This window comes from Erpetoichthys calabaricus, chromosome 4 (assembly GCF_900747795.2).
Source record: "Erpetoichthys calabaricus chromosome 4, fErpCal1.3, whole genome shotgun sequence".
NCBI lineage: Eukaryota > Metazoa > Chordata > Cladistia > Polypteriformes > Polypteridae > Erpetoichthys > Erpetoichthys calabaricus.
Genome location: NC_041397.2, coordinates 136,448,044 through 136,467,283, shown reverse-complemented (window position 1 = coordinate 136,467,283; position 19,240 = coordinate 136,448,044). Strand labels below are relative to the sequence as shown.

General features: G+C 36.1%; 1 protein-coding gene across 4 annotated transcripts in view; it reads right to left on the bottom strand.

Annotated features, from left to right (window-relative positions):
• Positions 1-19,240, bottom strand: part of ppef1 (protein phosphatase, EF-hand calcium binding domain 1) — a 209,986-nt gene that overhangs the window by 23,436 nt on the left and 167,310 nt on the right. For all 4 annotated transcript variants that reach the window (XR_007934848.1, XM_051927109.1, XM_051927111.1 and 1 more), the window contains 4 exons: positions 16,075-16,260; positions 12,922-13,064; positions 7,219-7,325; positions 2,972-3,135 (listed from right to left, as the gene is read on the bottom strand). Coding sequence is in view for 3 of the 4 variants with exons in the window: in XM_051927109.1 (XP_051783069.1) it covers positions 2,972-3,135; positions 7,219-7,325; positions 12,922-13,064; positions 16,075-16,260 (600 nt within the window). In the remaining variant the exon portion in view is untranslated. The remainder of the gene's footprint in view (positions 1-2,971; positions 3,136-7,218; positions 7,326-12,921; positions 13,065-16,074; positions 16,261-19,240) is intronic.

Sequence of the window (19,240 nt, the reverse complement as noted above, 5' to 3'; positions counted from 1 at the left end):
CTAAAGCTAGAAATATTACTCCTACATCAGTCTAATACTGTCTGAGTGTAATATAAAGCTCATTGCAGCACCCGTGGATTCATTGTTCTCCTCTACTAATTCCTTTTTCATCTATCTGCCTCTTCTCTTAATCACTCACCCAGTACCAATTGAAAAATAATCTATCCTTCATCCCCACTTGTCCATCATAGCGCTACATGTCGCAGATCACTTTTCTTTTTCCTTTCTCTGTTCTTCTTGCTTTTTGATAATCTCTACCTTTCTTTAGCACTCTCCAAGGTAATATTTTTCATTGACCCCTACTATAACTACTGGATTATTTCTTTCAGCTACCCTCTGTCTAGATTGCTCTGCCCATTTCTCAAGAATCTGTAACCCAATTCTTTCCTACTTTTTCTCTTCTCGTGAGGCCCACTATCCCATAGTGTTCTTTCTAGCTTCTAGCTTCATTCCTTCAGCTCTAGCAGACCTCTTCAATCGAAAGTTAAGGAACTGTAGTTGGCTGAAGATGGTAGATGAAAGAATAATACATCTGTTGGAAAAGATGTCTTGTTTTTCTTCTTTGTTTAACAAAGTAAATATTTTTCAAAATATCACTGCATATTCAGAGTAGAATCCTCATCATCTTCCTTTATTGCGCTCAGGAACTTTCCTAATTCACTATTCGATAATCCATTGTTTCTAATAAATTTATCCCTTTCTTCATTTACAGGACTTTTGAAATCCAGAACATATTCTAGACTATAACCACTGCTACCAACTGTCTACTTACAGGCCCATCTTTCTCCTTTAACAGTTTTTGACATTTTAAACATGTTCTGTGACAAAGATCAATCACCAACCCCACAACTCATCATAAAAATCAAATTTGTTCCTCACACCTTGTTTCAAATTTTTGCAACACTTGGAAATTGCTTAAGTTTAGGTACTTCAAAATTGCATCTATTGCTCATTTACTGTTACGTAATAAAACCTTAGTAAGGGCTTCCTTTGGCCTTAATTACACTTATAAAGCATCAATAAATAGGTTATTCATCTCTAACGTCTTGTTACAAAGAAGCAAATGGGTACTTGATGCATGTTTGCAGTACCTAAACTAAAATGTTATCATCATTCTCAAAATAATATATCCCACCTTGACTCCCATAAATGACTCCCTTTTGTAACTTCCACCTAAAATATTAGAGCACAAACTTTTTCCAGCAACCTGAATTGTTTTCTTTGGTCAATGGCAAGTAAAATTCTCTATAATCTAGTTTCCAAAGACATCATCCTACAGGTATTAGACTACCCTACAAGCTACTTTAGTGAATGACAAAATCTGATTTGTGTCTTGTTATTGAAACCTGGCTTAGTAAATCTGACACTATTTCCTTAGTTGCGGCAACACCAAAGGGTTTTACATCTGTTCATAAACCAAGAGATATTAGTTGTGGAGGAAGCCTCAGAATAACTGTGTGTAATGAACTAAGGCACTTTTATTAGTTGTTATAAGTAGAATTTAGCAAAACCTTAGTTCTAATTTACAGACCACCTAGGCTATATTCATTATTTATTACTGAATGTTGCAGCCTTTTATCTAACCTAGCAATAAATTATGATAGTGTAGTGTTGATGTCAGAGTTTGATATTCATATAGATGTAGAAACTGGCACCTTTAGCAAATATTTTACCTGCATGTTAAGCTCACTCGGGTGACTCACTGTCACAATCACAATCTAATTATTACTTATGGAGTTGACATTCAAAAGTGTTACTCCAATAAATGAAATAACCTTTGATTACTACTTAGTTACAATTTTCTTGTCATTGCCTTTAAAAATACTGGTGCAGACTACATCAAAAACAGCGCAATTGTTTCAAACTCTGCTTATAATTTTTGGATATTCTAAGAAACTAAACTTAATTATGGAGAACAACATAAATCAGTTGACATATACTGTGTCTCTGAAATAATAGTTAGATTATTCTCAAACAAACTCACAAAATTAACTACAACACATAGAAACCTACCATTGTTTAATCAGAGTACTCACCCTCTTATATTAGAACACTGAAAATTAGAGCAAACATGAAGAGCAATAAACGTACAGATCTTCTAAACTAAAAAAAGCTCATTTTATGGCCCAGTCTGACTGCATGAAAATAGAAATAAATGTGGTGTTCAGTGAATTCAGTACTTGGAGATTTTCTGTTTTATCTTGAGCAACAGTTCTCTGGACCATCCCTGGCACTACTTTCACTACACTACTTTCTTTCCCTGGCATCTAAATACAAATTTCATGTTTTCTTGTGTAAACATGACTAAATAAAGAAACCTTAAACCTTAAATGTTTCGGCAAGATGTTTTCATTCTACTTTGACCTGCCTTTTTCATAGTTTTTACTCTGAAGCTGACTATTCAAACTGCTCCCAGGTTTAAAACTTGACAGGTGCCTCTAGAAAACAAATTTCTTCACAAATGGGCTTTTACAATGCTTAGTATTTCAGTTGTAATTGGGAACCTTCTAACCATTAGGGTGAAACTGGATGGATACTCAACTGTTAATAGTCTCAGAGACCATCAAAGGCTACTAGACAAGTGACTTCAAAACAGTGAGGACCTTCCTTTAACCATGAAAGTGGCGTTATGGTTTGGGTAAACCAAGAATCTGCAAGATGAGTTAGCGGAAGGCTCACTAATGTGAAAAACAGCCAGGCAAGAAAGAGTGGTTTTGGCAGGATAAAAGAGGAAACTACCAACTCTGTAGACTAAAATCTGTGAAGGCAGGCTCAGTGGAGTGCTAAGGATTCATTTTGTCTTTCTTACGTAGTATGAGTGACTGTGTCTTTGTAAGTATGCCCTGAATTTGTCTGGATCTTGGCTTGAACTAAATGTTGTCAAGATTGCATTTGGGATACCACATGTATGAAATGGATTTGAAAACTGATAGATTGATACATATAGATGCATCAAACCTCTTGCTCTAACCTCTTTAATGGAGCGTTCTATTTGCAAATCCTCAAAACAGGAGAGGTAGTCAACATTCCCATCAGGACCTAGTTTCACTAAACGGGAGCGCAGGGTCCTCCAAGGCAGATCTAAATGTAGGACTGATTCTACTGCTGAAGCCCAGTCACTTGTTGAAATCCTTCCTGGACAAAACACAAAGCAGCATTACACTTAAGCATTTCACACTTTCACTGAAAATAAAACTGCATATACCAGTTTTACTGGTTAAACACATACTGTATATTCATTATTCGTCATGGAACTTGCATCAGTAATTTCCAATAATTATTTAATTTTGGGACACCATGACCCTGAACCTGAGATAAACAGTATTTAAAAGCAAATAAAGAAATGAACAATTGATCAAATAAATATCTACATGGAAAAAAGGACAGATATTATCACAGGTTCACAATAGTACATGAAAAAGTAAAGCAATACAAGACAAACAATGTGATCGGGAATAAAACAGTCTTCAGTTCCAGACAGTTACAAAGTGGACATAAGTTTTTTACATTTCTCGATATGAGGTGGACATTATCAGAGTGACTTTTCTGCCCTTTATGATTTATAGAACATTAGTCCACAGCATGTATGAAGTTTGCATGTCCCCCTCAAGCCGGTGTGGGCTCTCCTTTGAATACTCCAGGATTTCTGCCACATCCAAAAAATGTGCGGGTTTGGTGAACTGGCTTTAAAACTGCCATCTTTAAGTGGGTATGGATAAAGCATGAGAGGGCCCTGTAATAGACAGCTGACCCAAAAAAGTTTGCTTCCTGATTTATTTCTTGTTGATTCATTTAGGGCTCTGGCACCTAATTTTATTAAGTAAACTCAGTAAACAGATGAATTAGTAAATGGACAAAAGACATAGTAAAGAATAAGAAGGATGATAGTTTCTAACTATCATTAGTCTAAAATTAGTGTGACTGATGGAAAACTACATTTGGAATCCAAAGAATAATGTTGATCAGCAAAATGTTTTTCCCAGTGCTCCTTGACACTTTGCTAGGAGTATACACACATGCGTTATGTCACTAACTGATCGGTATTCCAGCTGGATTTGCACCCTACATGTATTAAAAATGGAATATTTCAATCTGAAGGGTAAATTGGCGGACTGAATGAAAATATTATGAAAACACTTTGTTGTTCTTCATAGGTTCATTGTATGTTGTGTCTTCATTTCTGGATTAAGCATGTTATGCTCCTCACTATGTAGCACACATTGGGTAGTGACAGGGACAGCCCTCCCAAGTATATAATCCTGATCCCAGGTTCTGTGAGTGTTAGTTAGTCATAGTTAGTAGACAGTAAGAGATAAAGGCATCGGAGAATAATTTTATTTCAAAGAGGCATAGTAGCGCAGTGGTTAGCACTGCTGCCTTGGAACTCAGGTTATATTTTTGGACACAATAATAAGTCCAGCCCTTCCCTAGCCCTCAGGAACACTTAAAAGACTACTGCACCATTATAATCCAATTAGAATTAGTTCTGTTTCTCCTTCCCTTCTAACTTTAATGGTTTTCACATGACAATGTATGGCAATACAAAAATAAACATTGGTTTTCTTTGCATGTTTATGCATCTGCCATCAAATAATGTATGTAATTGATTATGTGAGATTGTATGTGTATGTTCTGTCAATACATACACCAACATTTCAATATGGCTGTGCTGAAATCCCTTTTTTTTCTGCTAAAAGGTGTCTCATTTATGGTCAAGTACATTGTACCATGTTTCATTGGTTCTTGCAGTTTCACAAAAAAAGTTCACTGTTTCTTCTGCTGTCATTGCTGGGTCTGCCGTGTCTGGGAAAATCTGTGAGTGAGCTGCCATTCACTGCTGTTTTTCATTTGTGACATGGCACTCTGTCCACTATTTGCCATTTTGCATATTCTTTCCCCACAACAAAGTTGTGTTGGTTGTGTACTTTGTATTCAGCGGTGTTTGAAAAACACTGCAATGTCATTTTAAGTGAGTTTATAGTAATTTTTTTTACCTAACTAAAATAACCAGAGCACTGACAATTTTCAGGATTTTTTTTTGTTCCCATCACACATAGTGAAATAATGTGAGTGATTGTAAGTTTGACATTTTTTTTTTGATTATTTTATAGTTTTCAAATGTGAGTCGGAGAAGAGTGAAAGCGAGTCATACCTGAGTAACAATGTTTATTGGCAATGTTTGTGGCATTAATAGGGGGTCTCTCGTGGACAAATAAATAAATCATCATCAGTTATGTTTTCTGAATAGAATTTCAGAGTTACAACCACATGGGAATTTGAAGAGCATAAATTTAGGAAAAGTCAACAAAGGACAGGAGGGGACATGTATATTGATGAAATAATAAAAAATTTAAAAACACAGTGCCAATTGGTGTTGGCCATTGCACTTCTATTGTTAAACTATTCTATCTCTATGCTTCTTGTAGAGACTTTTTGGGTACAGTTTGTAGATAGTTGTCCCCCTGCTGACCACACGATGTAACCATCTCAGACAGGTAAAGCTGATTGCATCATGCATCTAATCACGTATAAAGGTTTTCATTACATGAGATATGGGTCTTGTGTGTAAGCACAGCATTCCGCCAATTTCTGTCTGTGTGAAAGTGCGTTTTTCTTGTTACTGAACTTTCTGTAGAACGGGATAGTGCACCCTGATATGTGACATAATTTTATTTCAGGGAGGCATATTGTGGTTAGTACTGCTGTCTCATAGCTCAGGTTATATTTTTGGCATAGTAATTGGTACAATATAGTTGGCAGATCCTTATTCAGTTTCACCTTGCAATTGACTTCGATGCATTTTGTTGAGTTTGCCAAAATTCCCAAACATTTCCAAATTTTCAACAAATTTAGGACAAAGCAAATTCAGCAGGGTTTGCTCATCAATAAAGAGCTATCATATATGTAGCTACATTATATGTGAGTCTTTGCTCACTGTTTTTGTGATCATCAAGCTCATCTGTCACGAAAAAAGTATATAGATGAGAATTTCATTTTATTATTCATGGGTGACAGAGGTTGAACACCAAACACTATAATTATAGCCATAAGATCAAGTGAACTTTGAAAATAGGCAAAATCAAAAGTAGTAGTAAAGATGTATAGATTCAGATCCTGCAAACAAAAAAAAACGTGCTTTTATAATTTTTCACATATAGTCTTTATTTTTAAATAGGTTTGGACTAATAATTAACACAATATATCTCTCTATTATAATAAAAAAAATCCTGGAATGAGCTGCGGTGGGTTGGCACCCTGCCCGGGATTGGTTCCTGCCTTGTGCCCTGTGTTGGCTAGGATTGGCTCCAGCAGACCCCCGTGAACCCTGTGTTTGGATTCAGCGGGTTGGAAAATGGATGGATGGATGGAATGAGACAAGACTTTTTAGACTGGGACAAGACGCGACTTTTTCAGAGAGATACTTTCACGTCCCGTGAGACGAGACTTTGTGGCAAGAGATTTAACCATGCCCAGGGCTGGAAATTAAAGACAAAGAGTAGATGACAAAGTACAACATTGTAAAGAATCCAAAAACATTGGCACAATACACATGCAGAGCAGGTTAGAGATAATTAAAGTTCTAAAATTCGAAAGTCTCAAAAAATGATAGTAAAGATCGCATTAAAACAAACAAACAGAAATTGTTACTCGGTGAAATAACGGAACAGTGAAAAGAGATTGAATATATTGTTCGAGTTTAAAGTTTAAGTCAGAGACTTGTAGATTGTCTAATTCATGTTGCCATCGGGGAAAAGTAGTATTTCTTCCCAATGAAGAGAATCCGCGAGAATTGAAAGATTTGTTGTTTGGTGAAAGTGAAATCCACATACGCGAGCTGCAGAGACGTGAAATGGCTGGCGCCTAGCACAGGCCAGGAGGGTTGGCCAAGCGAAGTCCCCTAGTAACTCTTAAAAAAAAAGATGGCAACTGACACATCATCAATTAACACATTTGTAGCAACATCACAGCAACAAGTATATGTACACACAAATACAGTGCTGTTGCAAACCAACTGATATCATCACAATTGGGACAACATGACCATAAACAATAAAAAAATTCCACAAAAACAGAAAGGTTAAAAATATTACATTGCCTGGAAAATAGTCCAAAATGAATGCACTAACATATTTTTTAAAAATGCATAAAAAGACTTGTCATATTTTAAAGGAGGACTGATTTTTTTATTGACTGCATATTACACAATCCCTCACTTACCTGTGTTATTTTTGTCACAATCTTTAAATGCTGCAATCAGATCTGTTTTGTGTGCATATAGCTTTTCTCTCAAGGATTTTAGAGCAGAACCTTCAGCAGCAGTCACACTGTGAAGAAAACAAAAGCAACTGACTTTAGCTCTATGAAGATTGAAAAAACATGAATAAACAATGACTGCAGTAGAGTGCACAAGATTACCAGATTTAGAGTAGAAAAAAATAAATATGTATTTTTTAAGCTTCAAACAGCATACCTATATATGAGCTTTTGTCATATGAAATAAAGCAAGCATTTGGTAATACTCCGTGCAACACTTTGAACAAAAGTCTAAATAATGAGAGGCACAATTACAAATATATAAGATTTTAGGAAATATACTTGAACATGCAAGTGTTTTGCTTCCTCTATAATTTTCACAATATGATCATAATGGCTTAAAACTATGTGCTTGCACTGTTACGATTTTATTCATTTTAAAAATGTACCTAGAAATACAGCTAAACATTGTGAAAATGAGTAAGTAACAGAATAACTGCATAGCCTGCACAAGACAGACAAATTGGGTGGTATCCCCACAATGCATTAAGAAGCATTTTGAACAAAAAAGATTTTTTCATAGAATCAGTGAAGATTGTTAAGGTCTCCTAAAATAGGTTTTAAAACTAAGCCTTAGTCTTTCCCATTTCTTTGAAGTGAAATGTTTTTTTAAACACACAGAAGAAAGAATTAAAAAAAAAACTAATGATAGTTGTTTAGTGCTAACAGCAAGACTGCAGTTTATTAAACTTTGAATACATCTGCTAAATTTCATTCTATTAATTTCCATCCATTATCCAACCCGCTATATCCTAACTACAGCAGCCAATCCCAGCCAACGCAGGGCGCAAGGCAGGAACCAATCCCGGGCAGGGCGCCAACCCACTGCAGGACACACACACACACACACACACACAGCACAATTTAGGATTGCCAATGCACCTAACCTGCATGTCTTTGGACTGTGGGAGGAAACCCACGCAGACACTGGGAGAACATGCAAACTCCATGAAGGGAGGACCCGGGAAGCGAACCCAGGTCTCCTTACTGTGAGGCAGCAGCGCTACCACTGCCCTCTATTAATATCATCCATCCCTTATCCAACCCGCTATATCCTAACTACAGAGTCACGGGGGTCTGCTGGAGCCATTCCCAGCCAACACAGGGCGCAAGGCAGGAAACAAACCCCAGGCAGGGCGCCAGCCCACACACACACACACCAAGCACACACTAGGGACAATTTTGAATCGCCAATGCACCTAACCTGCGTTATATTCTTCCTAAATCACGTTCATGCACACAAAGGCCCAAGATGTGTTTTATGTTTTTATACCAAAAGGCATCACTTGTGACCCCCTCTAGTCGCATTTGACCAAGAAATGTGTTTGTGGCATGTTTGATTGTCGGAATTTAGAAAATGGATTGTGAATAAGTGTATGAAACTCCTGAGAGTAGCCTAATTGTTTTGTTGGGGCTAGTTATTTCTTTTAAAACACTAGACATTGGAAGGATTTTGAAACAAAGGAACTTTCCTTCACCCACATTACAGTGGGAAATTGCTAGTCCAGGGTCCAATGTGCCACCATTCCTCTTGACCTGCTGTTTTTTACCTATGTGGTGGAAACTGATCTCTACACACCTTTTAGGAAGTGTTAAAATGTAGGTGTAAATTTCTTCACATACTGTACTTTAATTTGTAGTTCGATTACATTAATTTGTTTTTTTATCAATACTACTATTATTTCTTTCAAAATAACTAAATAAATAAACATAATAAAGCAAATTGGTGAACAAAATGTATTTTGTTTTAGAGAAAAAAGAGGCCCCATCAGTTAGTGGTGACAGAACCTTTTAAATTGGAATTTCACATATAAAAGATACTGTGTTAGCCTAAGAATCAGCAAAGTTGCACCAGTACAGTGATATTCCAGTATGTTCATGGAATGGTTAACTTATTAATCTCAGGGAACCATGTATATTAAAGGGGCTAACATAAAGGTAACAGCGCAGCAGCAGATGATTCCCTGGGTTTGGGGTCCTGAGCTTGTCTAACGATTAAATATATTTGGATCTTGTTATTCAAGATGTTTTCTGCTCTATTATCCACCTTAATAAAAGGATAAATGTATTAGTGTCTGTCCCATGGCTACATCTCTTTCATTCCAAAAGATGGCACATCACAAACATTTTTATTCATAAAATGCATTGCATTTGTCATTCCAACAGATGGTGCATCACAAACATTAACACTACTTTAACAAATCCCATACCAAATGGCATATAACAGAGACATATGCATTGCATGGTGTACTGTGAACATTAACACTGAGGTCTGTTTTGATTAATTAGATTTCATGGGTAACACAGCTAGTGTTTCACATAAACCAACAGAGCCTGGGTGCAGAAAAGCACTCTCAAGTTTATTATTCATCCCACTATGCTTGACCCTGCTGCTTGACAAATGTTAGATAAAGGTGAAGCAGTAGGAGTGATGTGAGGTCTGAAAAACAGGAGATGGACAAACAGTATGTTATCCAGTGATAGGTAAACTGTTCTATGGTAAATTTACAAATAGAAGTGGTGTATACTGCGGTGGGTTGGCACCCTGCCCAGGATTGGTTCCTGCCTTGTGCCCTGTGTTGGCTGGGATTGGCTCCAGCAGACCCCCGTGACCCTGTGTTTGGATTCAGCGGGTTGGAAAATGGATGGATAGAAGTGGTGTATATGTACTTTTGCAGGTGGTGGACGTAAGATGTAGAATTGTCATGGGAAGTAAGGTCCCTGCAATCCCGTGAATCATTAAGTAGAGAAAACTTCAGCCGTGGATCTATTTCATAAACATCTCACAGGTTACATGCAAATCTTGCCACACCACTGGTAATGAATGACACAGGGATGTCTTTGCATGTATTAAACCTGAGTGAGGATATACAGTAAGGCCACATCTTCTCACACTCAGTAAAACTGCACATTGCCTCTGATAAAATAACAGAAAAGTTCCAAGTATCAAAGAAGTTAAAACGTATTTTAATTTTTTTTTTACTTAATTTAAAGATTCAGTTATCATATTTTTTTAACAATGAGTCATAATAAAAGTAACAGCTATAATAGAATGCAATTACATGCATTAGAAGATTGCATTAAAAGCATGCTTTTTAACGGTACTTTACAATATCATGTACTACGTAAAATATATCCTAAAACAGTCTAGCAGTAGCTCAATAATTTCCACAGACAGCAGATTCCAATTTAAGTGGTGTGAAATTAAAATTGATTGATGTCTCTTGTTAGTTTTTGGTTGTGGATGGTCTACAATTCACTACAATTCAAATTTCTTAAACGTAGATGTACCCAAATCTGAAATCTATTTACATCTCCAGGTAAAACTGTTAGTTGGTTTGGAAAGCAGCTCTGGAGCTTTGCCAATTGTCCTGGAGTTTAAAATCTTCAATTTTTGATCTTACAGACTGCTTATATTAAGTTTTAATTTTGCTCCAACAAATCTGGAAGAACTGTATTTATCAGTCTCTTAAAGCAGTCTAACTACAGGGCCAATTAACATTGCAAGCATGCTTTCTTGTATGTTCTTCCTGTATTACACCAGTAATTTATAACTTTAATGCATCTGTTTCTGTCAGTTAAAAACTTAATGGTAGAAGGAATGTAAAACAGGGTCATGCCACAGGATCAGAAGTTGTTTTAATTAGTTTATAGCTTGGGAAAGGGAAAACAGTACAATGTGTGTAAAAAGATCAAAGACTTTGAGAAGAGTCATCCATCATAACGACACCTAACCAATCAAATGTGTGTTATGTCACATGTTCCTAAGCCCCACATGAATTTTTAACATAAACATGGCTCGTCCGTGGGACTAGAGGAGGTGACAAAAGCAGAATATCACAAGAAGCTACATCAGAGATCAAGACGCAAGACCATCTGATCTGGATATCAGAGAATGTAACCTATACATAATGCTGATTGTTAAATTAAAAAGTCACCCAGGACAACATCCGTCCTTGACAATGAGCTTTATTAAGGCTATATCCAGATTCTTCTATCTGTTATATTTTCTGTTATACTTTTCTTCAATTGGCATTATTTTACTTTTGATAAATGCCACTTTGTTTTTACATCTTTACTTTGTTATCTTGAGTGATTGAAATAAATATTACAGCACCAGATGCTGGGAGATTGCTATTTTCTTGCCTACAGAGTTATCAAGGCTTAGAGGCTGCACCTCAATATGAGAAGCAACTGTGGCCAGAAATAAGACATTGGTTGATTGGTTTTTAGCATATAACTAATAAGTGTTGAGCCTTTGTGTGTCCCGAGGACACCCGTGTTTGTTAGTGCTGGTAATAGTGAGTCCCTATGTTGAGAACTAGGAGGGAAAGGCATTCAGAATCACTCTTATATGTACTTATGTGAAGGGTACCTATGTGGAATATTGTGGACTGACTGGCAATCGGTATCATCCAAGCCATTGTCTGGCTAAGATGTCTATGTGCATATATCTGTGTGTATAGTAATCTTAAGGAGCGGGAGTAGACCGGCCTAGGAAACGGACATGGTAAGTCTCACAAATCCCATAATAACAAACCAATAAATTATACAGTCATAGAAATGCTGATTTATGTGCAGATAATGCATCTGTGAAATGTTTATATCTAATGTATAGTAAATGCTGAGTACAACCTTGTTCCCTCTTTGTTTACAGAGCAATGCTTACCTTTCTGCTTACATTCTTTTCTAAATAAGTGACATTTATTTATTTTTTACTTTTATGGGTAAGTTACTTAAAGCAACAGATGAAGTGAACTGGTGTACCAGAGATAATTGACTGATTTGCATTGGAGATTTGTTTTTCTGTTAGAAGTGGCTGTCAGACAAGCAGAAGAAGAAAATAAACAGAATACACAAGTTGAAGTAACCTTTCTCAAGGTAAATCTGAAACAGTAAAGTAACTCATAACTGTAGTCACACAGAATGTTCCCCTGTTTTCAGATAGACAAGAATGCTTTTCAAATAGAGATTCTGAAATAAAAAAAAATGTGTACAGCACACTAACTTTTTGAGATATCTCAGTGAAAATGGAATTTTCCTGAACATTTTCTTGAAGAATAAGTGAGCCAATAGACAGTTAGACGGACAGGCAAAGATGGCAATTGCATTAAGTGCTTTTCACATTATATGAAAAAGAGGTGAACAATGAAGCAAGAAAGACTTAACCTGGGATTTTTTGGAGGGTCCCAGTTATGTGTGCTATGTGGCAGTTCTACTTACTGTTAGACTAAACCCTCTTCATGAACTTGCACATAACAATATTAGGCAGGAACAGAAAAGAAGAAGGAATAAAGACAATAAAATAATTAGCAAATACACTAATACACTACAAACCAGTACTTAATTTACCCTTTCTCTAGTATAACCTTCTTATCATGGGCCTAATTTCTGATTTAAATCTGGGAATTATCTGCTGTTAGGCAGCAATGCCACTGTTCTGGATTCAAAATTTTAAAATATAAAAAATGCAGCCTGCTGTATTTGAGATGAAAAAGAAGAAACTGATAAATGTGCATGTGTTAGTTTCTATAGAGACAGGAACAATATGCAGCTCTTTTCACCCATTAGATTATTAAAATAACTCAATAGTCAGGATTCACTTGCCTCTGTTGAATGGTTAGCCTACGGGTATATTTGCTGACTTGATACTGGAAAAAGCGTGGCACTAAATCCGGTCCAAGCTTTATATATGCTCCTCTGTTGCTACCCTCCTCATAGTAATTAGAAGCAGAAAAAATTGTAATCACCTGTATTAAAAATAGAACCATGTAAATGATTAATAAACAAATTAAGCAAGAATGACATAATTTCCTATGTAATTGTTATGGTGTATCCAGGTTTATATTCCTGGCTCTTTGAAATATTTTGTTGTTTTAATATGTTTTAGTTTTCTTTTCATTTGTATTATTTAATTCCCCAGTTAGTATTATTTTGTTGTTTCCTGTTGGTTATGTATTTATTAGGATTTTTTTGTATGTTCCTTGTGTTTTAAATGTTGAGCCTGAGGGGTGGGACCTCTTGATGCTTCAGCTGCCTCCAGTTCTTTAAAAGCTTCAGTACTTTGCTTTGGCATTGTCCTGACAACAAACTGACAGGTAAACGTTTTGAGCAGCACCCGGAGAAGCACATAAGAAAACAAAAAAGGGATAAGCTTAGAAATCACAATTAGAACACAAAGGCAAGATGTAAGACAAAGTCTATACAGCAAACAAGAGGTCAAAACTCAATGAAACACACAATTATATTTAGACCAAGGCTTTCTAATAGAATTTTGGTATTCACAGATTAGATAAGGAAAACAATCCCTAGACATTCTTTTATTCCAATAAAGAACAGGTCACAACCTCTGAGGCTATGCCCCTAGAAATGCAGGGAAGTGGATATAATAACGGATACTCAAAATGGTGGTGATAAGGACCTAAAATGGCATCCAAGATGTTGCAAAAACAAAACATAGCACTTAAACCATAAAGGATTCTCAGTAAAAAAAAAGAAACAAAAATGGAATCGTTGAACTCAAAAACCCCAATTCAAGTGCTAGAAAATACTATATAAAACCAAATCATGACAGGCATGTACTGGTGGTCTTTCTGTTGGCTCTTGTTTAAATTTTTTGTATTTTGATTATTTATTTTTTTAATTTTCTTACATCTGACTTTGTGGTTTTGTTTTATTAGATTGAGGACTGGATGTTATAGGTTTACCCTTTTGGACCCCCCCCCCCCTTTGTTACCTTTTTTGTTTTTTCTTCATTATTAGATAGATAGATGGATACTTTATTAATCCCAAGGGGAAATTCAAAATTTATTATTTTATTTACTTATTATAAGTAAACTTTAATTATAGAAGGAGTTTTTTTTTTCTTTTTCGTAAACCAGAGGTTTTTGTTGTTTCCTCTCTTCCACTTCTTATATTTTTTTGTGATTAAAGCGTTTACCCCTTTTTGTTAGGCCTGTTGACTCCAAAAGCCTGCTTCTTAAGTTTGGAGTAAGACAGATTTTTTTGTTGTTGTCCACTAAGCATCATTTGAAGCCTGAGGTTAAATTTTGGAGGTTAGTCACATTTAGTTTTGAAGAGGTGGGGGATCATAACACTGATGTTTAATATGGAAAGCCCATTAACTGAATCTTACTGAAAATTTTAAAAAGTCACTGTCAATATATGTACACCTTTATTGTACATACTGTATGACATCTTTATTTCATAAAATGTGTAGATTCCTCACAAGTCACTTTGATTTTGTGTTGCATAATTTTCATTTACAAGCATAGACAACTACAACAAATATACAGTAGATAAAACAAAATTCTACATAATAAATATAAAACACCATTTAATACATAAATAGAAATATACAGGTGTCCAGTTTAATAGGTGCTCTTGTACTCCAAAGAAACTGACTGCTCCGTTATCATATTTGAAAACCTTATTAAAGCAGATAGTTAGGTATCGACTGTTTGTATGAGTGCCTGAAGATTTAAGTGTGTTTGAATGGAGCATGAATTAGTGTACTTGATGCCCTAGCATGAGCATATCAGGAACAACCACGTTCCTGATGTTTTCACAGTGACAGTGTTAACTCTGTTGAGACCAGGTCACCATCCAAAGAGTGCTTACCCAATGCAGCTCAATGAACTGAAACACAATGTTGATGAAAGGTCAGAACAATGTATATAAAGTAACAGAGCTCTTGTCAGTTAAATAATATCCAAGTAAAACAATAATGTGAATTTTTCCAGGAATATTTTCCTGAGGATGCAGCCATGAACATTACATTCATGAATTCTGCCTTCTGGATATTTGTGACATGATAGGTGATTGTGTACTTTTCCCTTCACTTAGAATGATTTTGGCAGGTCTCAACTCTGGGCAAGATCTCCTATTGTTCCACATCTTTTCCATTCCAAACTATGTCTATAAATGAGGTTTGGAAACCTGGAGCTTGAGAAATGAATAAATAAAAATGACAGACTGAAAGGTTTCTAATACTTTTTACCAGAGGTTTTTAGTAATATATTTTGTTTGTTGGTCTTTCAAATTTAAGTAGTGGAAACAAAACTGCGATGATTAGAGTTGAATTTGTTGAGATTTTTAAAGGACAGAGCTGGAACAAATTTATTTGATTAATCTGCTCAAACATATTCCTGTTGTTGGCAAGATTAAACTAGAGTGTAGTAAGTCTTACAGAAACACTGGAGGTTGGAAAACTCTATGCTGAAATGCAGTGCTTTCCAAATTCAGTAGCATTAAATAAACATTAAGCAGCGTGTTTTAAGATAATCGGTGACTAAACTGAATGATTTTTGGTGTGTGTGCATGTGAATATTCAATGTGATGGACTGTGCAAGATCAAGTTGAGATTTCAAGTCATCTGTAAAATGTATTATCGTGTAGTTAAATACTATTTTCTAGTATGTTCTGACTTTTATAACAAGTTTATAACAGGCATTGTAATTCTAATTATAACTTCTAAAATGAAATAGTCCCAAAACTCTTTAAACTGAGCCCCCACTTTTTTTAAATAGTTAAGCATATCTTACTTAAGAAGCAGAAATAGCACAGCAATCTCTTCAGTTAAATTATAAAGTTTGTTGTTTGACAATCTGCAGATGATTCAAGGGAATAGATATTAATGATTCTGGTGGGCCATTTAAGTGCTCACCAAGAAATTCATCCCAAATTAAAAATAAATAAAGGTGCAAGGCCTGGGATGGGAAAAGACCCGAATGGATGCTTCAAATATATAAAATTGTTTACCTTCCCATCATGGCATAATTCATATCCATCTTGTTTGCATTCATGTGACCTTATTAGCAGTTGCAAATTATACTTTTTCAGTAACCTAAGAGTAACATCTGGCCCAAAGTAACAACCACCTCCACGAAAGCTGTTTGGGATGCAGCCATTCTGGTTTTTGGGATCACTCCAGAGCAAATCCACAATCTGCAGGAAAGAAAGGCTGGATTACTTTTCTCACTTAAACTGAAACAAATTAAATTCTATTATAAAAAATTGTAGAAGTTCTCATAGTGTTTTCAGACTTGTATATATTGCTCTAGTGTTACAGAAATTAACTATCACTTGTTTTGGATTTGTTGACATTGTTGACATTGCCAAGATGAAATGGCCACTTGACAAGGAACATGTTTAAAAGATTTATCATATGGTGTCATCAGCATTACTGTATTTAAGTGTATCTGTGCTAGGACATATCATCCAAGATTGTGGATATAATCTTAAGAGTTTAATGAGTTATAGTTAAACATTTATAGCAAACAATGTGTGGCTGTCTTACTGACTAAGACTGGTTTACATTCTGGTTTTGACAGAAATTCACCTTGATTTATTCATTTGCATGCTTAAACAGAATCTACATAAATAAAATTCTTTCTGTGTTTGAAACGGATATGATGTATGACCACGGGTAACAGAAATTACGTATGACCACAGAGCATATTATAATATAGGAACTTATTATTTGTGTGAGAGTTATTTTACTGATATTGAAAAGAAGAAAAAAGACTGTTTAAATAAGGAGCTGGGAAGGTGAATGTAAAGGAAAAGCCAGCGGTAAAGCAAGTGAGACTCCGTAATAAGGACGGTTGGGTGCACAGAGAAGGAGTGCTGGCTAACCTAGAAGGATCTTCGGAGCACATGGCTTTACTTTACTTTTATGGTGCGGGCGTCGGCTATGGACGGACGCTAACACCGAGACACCCGGGTGAGACGGACTTCTTCCTTCAACAAAGGAATCGTCGCCAGGCCGGTGAGATTGCTTCTTTTACAATTAAATTCAGTATACGAGTCAGCAGAACGTATCTGACTTGATCACTGGATTCATTGCAGATTTCCCAGTCTGTGTGAATTTAGATTTTAAAACAAAGTTAATATAAAAGAGACTGGGGAACGTGTGGGGTTTGTGTGTGTGTCTAATTTATATTTGTATATAGATGTAATATAGGTTTAAGTACTGTGAATATATTTGTGCTGTTTGTAAATAGGGTAATTTTCCGTTTATTTTCCTTGCTTGCTTTCTTTCTTTGCTGTTTCGCCATTTTCTGGGGAGTATATTATAGAGTGTTTAAGGAGGTGGCATATCAATTAGGGTTTGTGTAGTTATTATAGATTTGACAAGGATTTAAAGGGTGTTTATTGTTTTGTTTGATTTATAATATATTCTTTTTTGATTGTTTAAAGAATTGTTGGGGTGATTATTTCCTTTGTATAAATTCAGAAAAGACAACTCCAGATGAGGATATCCAATTTGGGCTAAGGTTCGGTTGGGTTCCGTACTTAATAGAATAAATTTTCCTAAGAGTAGGAGATTTTTGTGTGTGCTGGGCTCCTCATTCAACTTAAGAGGAACACGCTACACCTTGATAGTAAGAGAGATGAAGAAAACAGCTTTGCGTCTTTCTACTTTTTAACTGCGCCGAGCAGTAAACAATGTGAAGACGAGACCGCCTTCAGCGGCGAGGGGTCGTAAGAACAAAGTGGAAGCTGGGAGGCACGGAATGTCGGGCTTTTCCTCCGGGTCAACAGCTTCGCAGATTCAGGCAGCGTCCTCTCTTCTTGCACTGTTTGTCACACTTCAAGTGCCCCGTCGGCTCCTGGGACAGTGGAAATCTTTGCGAATAAGTGTAATCGGCACTATCAAAGAAGGACTCTCTTAGTAAATTGCAGTGCACGGTGTGATATATGGCCGGCCGTTCATCCCAGCCAATACCCCCAGGCCGCCAGGTGGAGCCCTCCCTGCAGAATTTTATAAATGATTATTTTCTGTTCTCCACTGGAGCCATGTTGTTTTGTCATGGGTCCCATCATTTTCGTTGACAGTTGCTATGTCATTGGGATGCAAGCTGCCTCGGAGTGTGTGACGTGGGCTGTCGTTATTACAACAGCATAATGTAAGGGTTGTACATTTCCTGGTCATCCAAAACTGTGAATTCTTTCTACAGAAAACTTCAGAGCATTCTTCTTAGTGTAATTGTATTATAAATTATAGTCTTTTTCTTTCACTACAACTATTTTCTGGTCAATTTTCCTCTTGTTATGTGTTCTCTATTTGGCTATGATTCTTTCACACTAACCCTATTATTCTTAGTTCAAATCCTGAGCTTTGTTTAGTTTATTCATATTTTCATGGTTAAGACCCTAGGCTTATATTATTTTGATTTTGCAACTTCTCCTCATTCTCCTTCCATTCCAAACTTCTGTACCCAGTGTTAACACATACTCTATTTCATCTCCTTATTCTTTTACTCTTCTTTTGGGGTATTTGGCCTGATAGTTAACATCTTGGTGCAATACAAACCAAGAAAAGTAACTTTTATTAACAACTAGCAAAATACCCGCGCATCGCAGCGGAGAAGTAGTGTGTTAAAGAGGTTATGTAAACATATCTACACATACATCCACATATATATGCATACATACATACACACACATATTTACATATCTACATATATATACATATCTACATACACATATCTATCTATTTCTCTATCTCTATCTATCTATCTATCTATCTACATATATACACATCCCCGTGCTTTGCAGCGGCGAAGTACTGCTTTTAAATTTTTATTAAGAAGAAAACCTTTTTAAATTGAGTGAAAATATACCAACAATAATTTGTTAAGGATCTGTTTTTTTGTGAAGCTGACTTCACACAGCCTCTCCGCTGTTTTTACGATTGTTCTGTTTGTATACCACGTTGTCAGTTCAGCACTCCAGTTGGAATATGACCAAGCCGTGCAAGGTTACTGTTAAGAATGCAACGCATAGTTGTACAGGAGAAAAGCAATCTTGCCTCAAATCAATGGCAACTTTTTGTAGGTCTGTGAACTTAATTTAAACTTTAGGTTTGCACGGTGCTTTCTTTCCGAAGTACCTGCACTCATGAATATGTCTGTATGCGTCA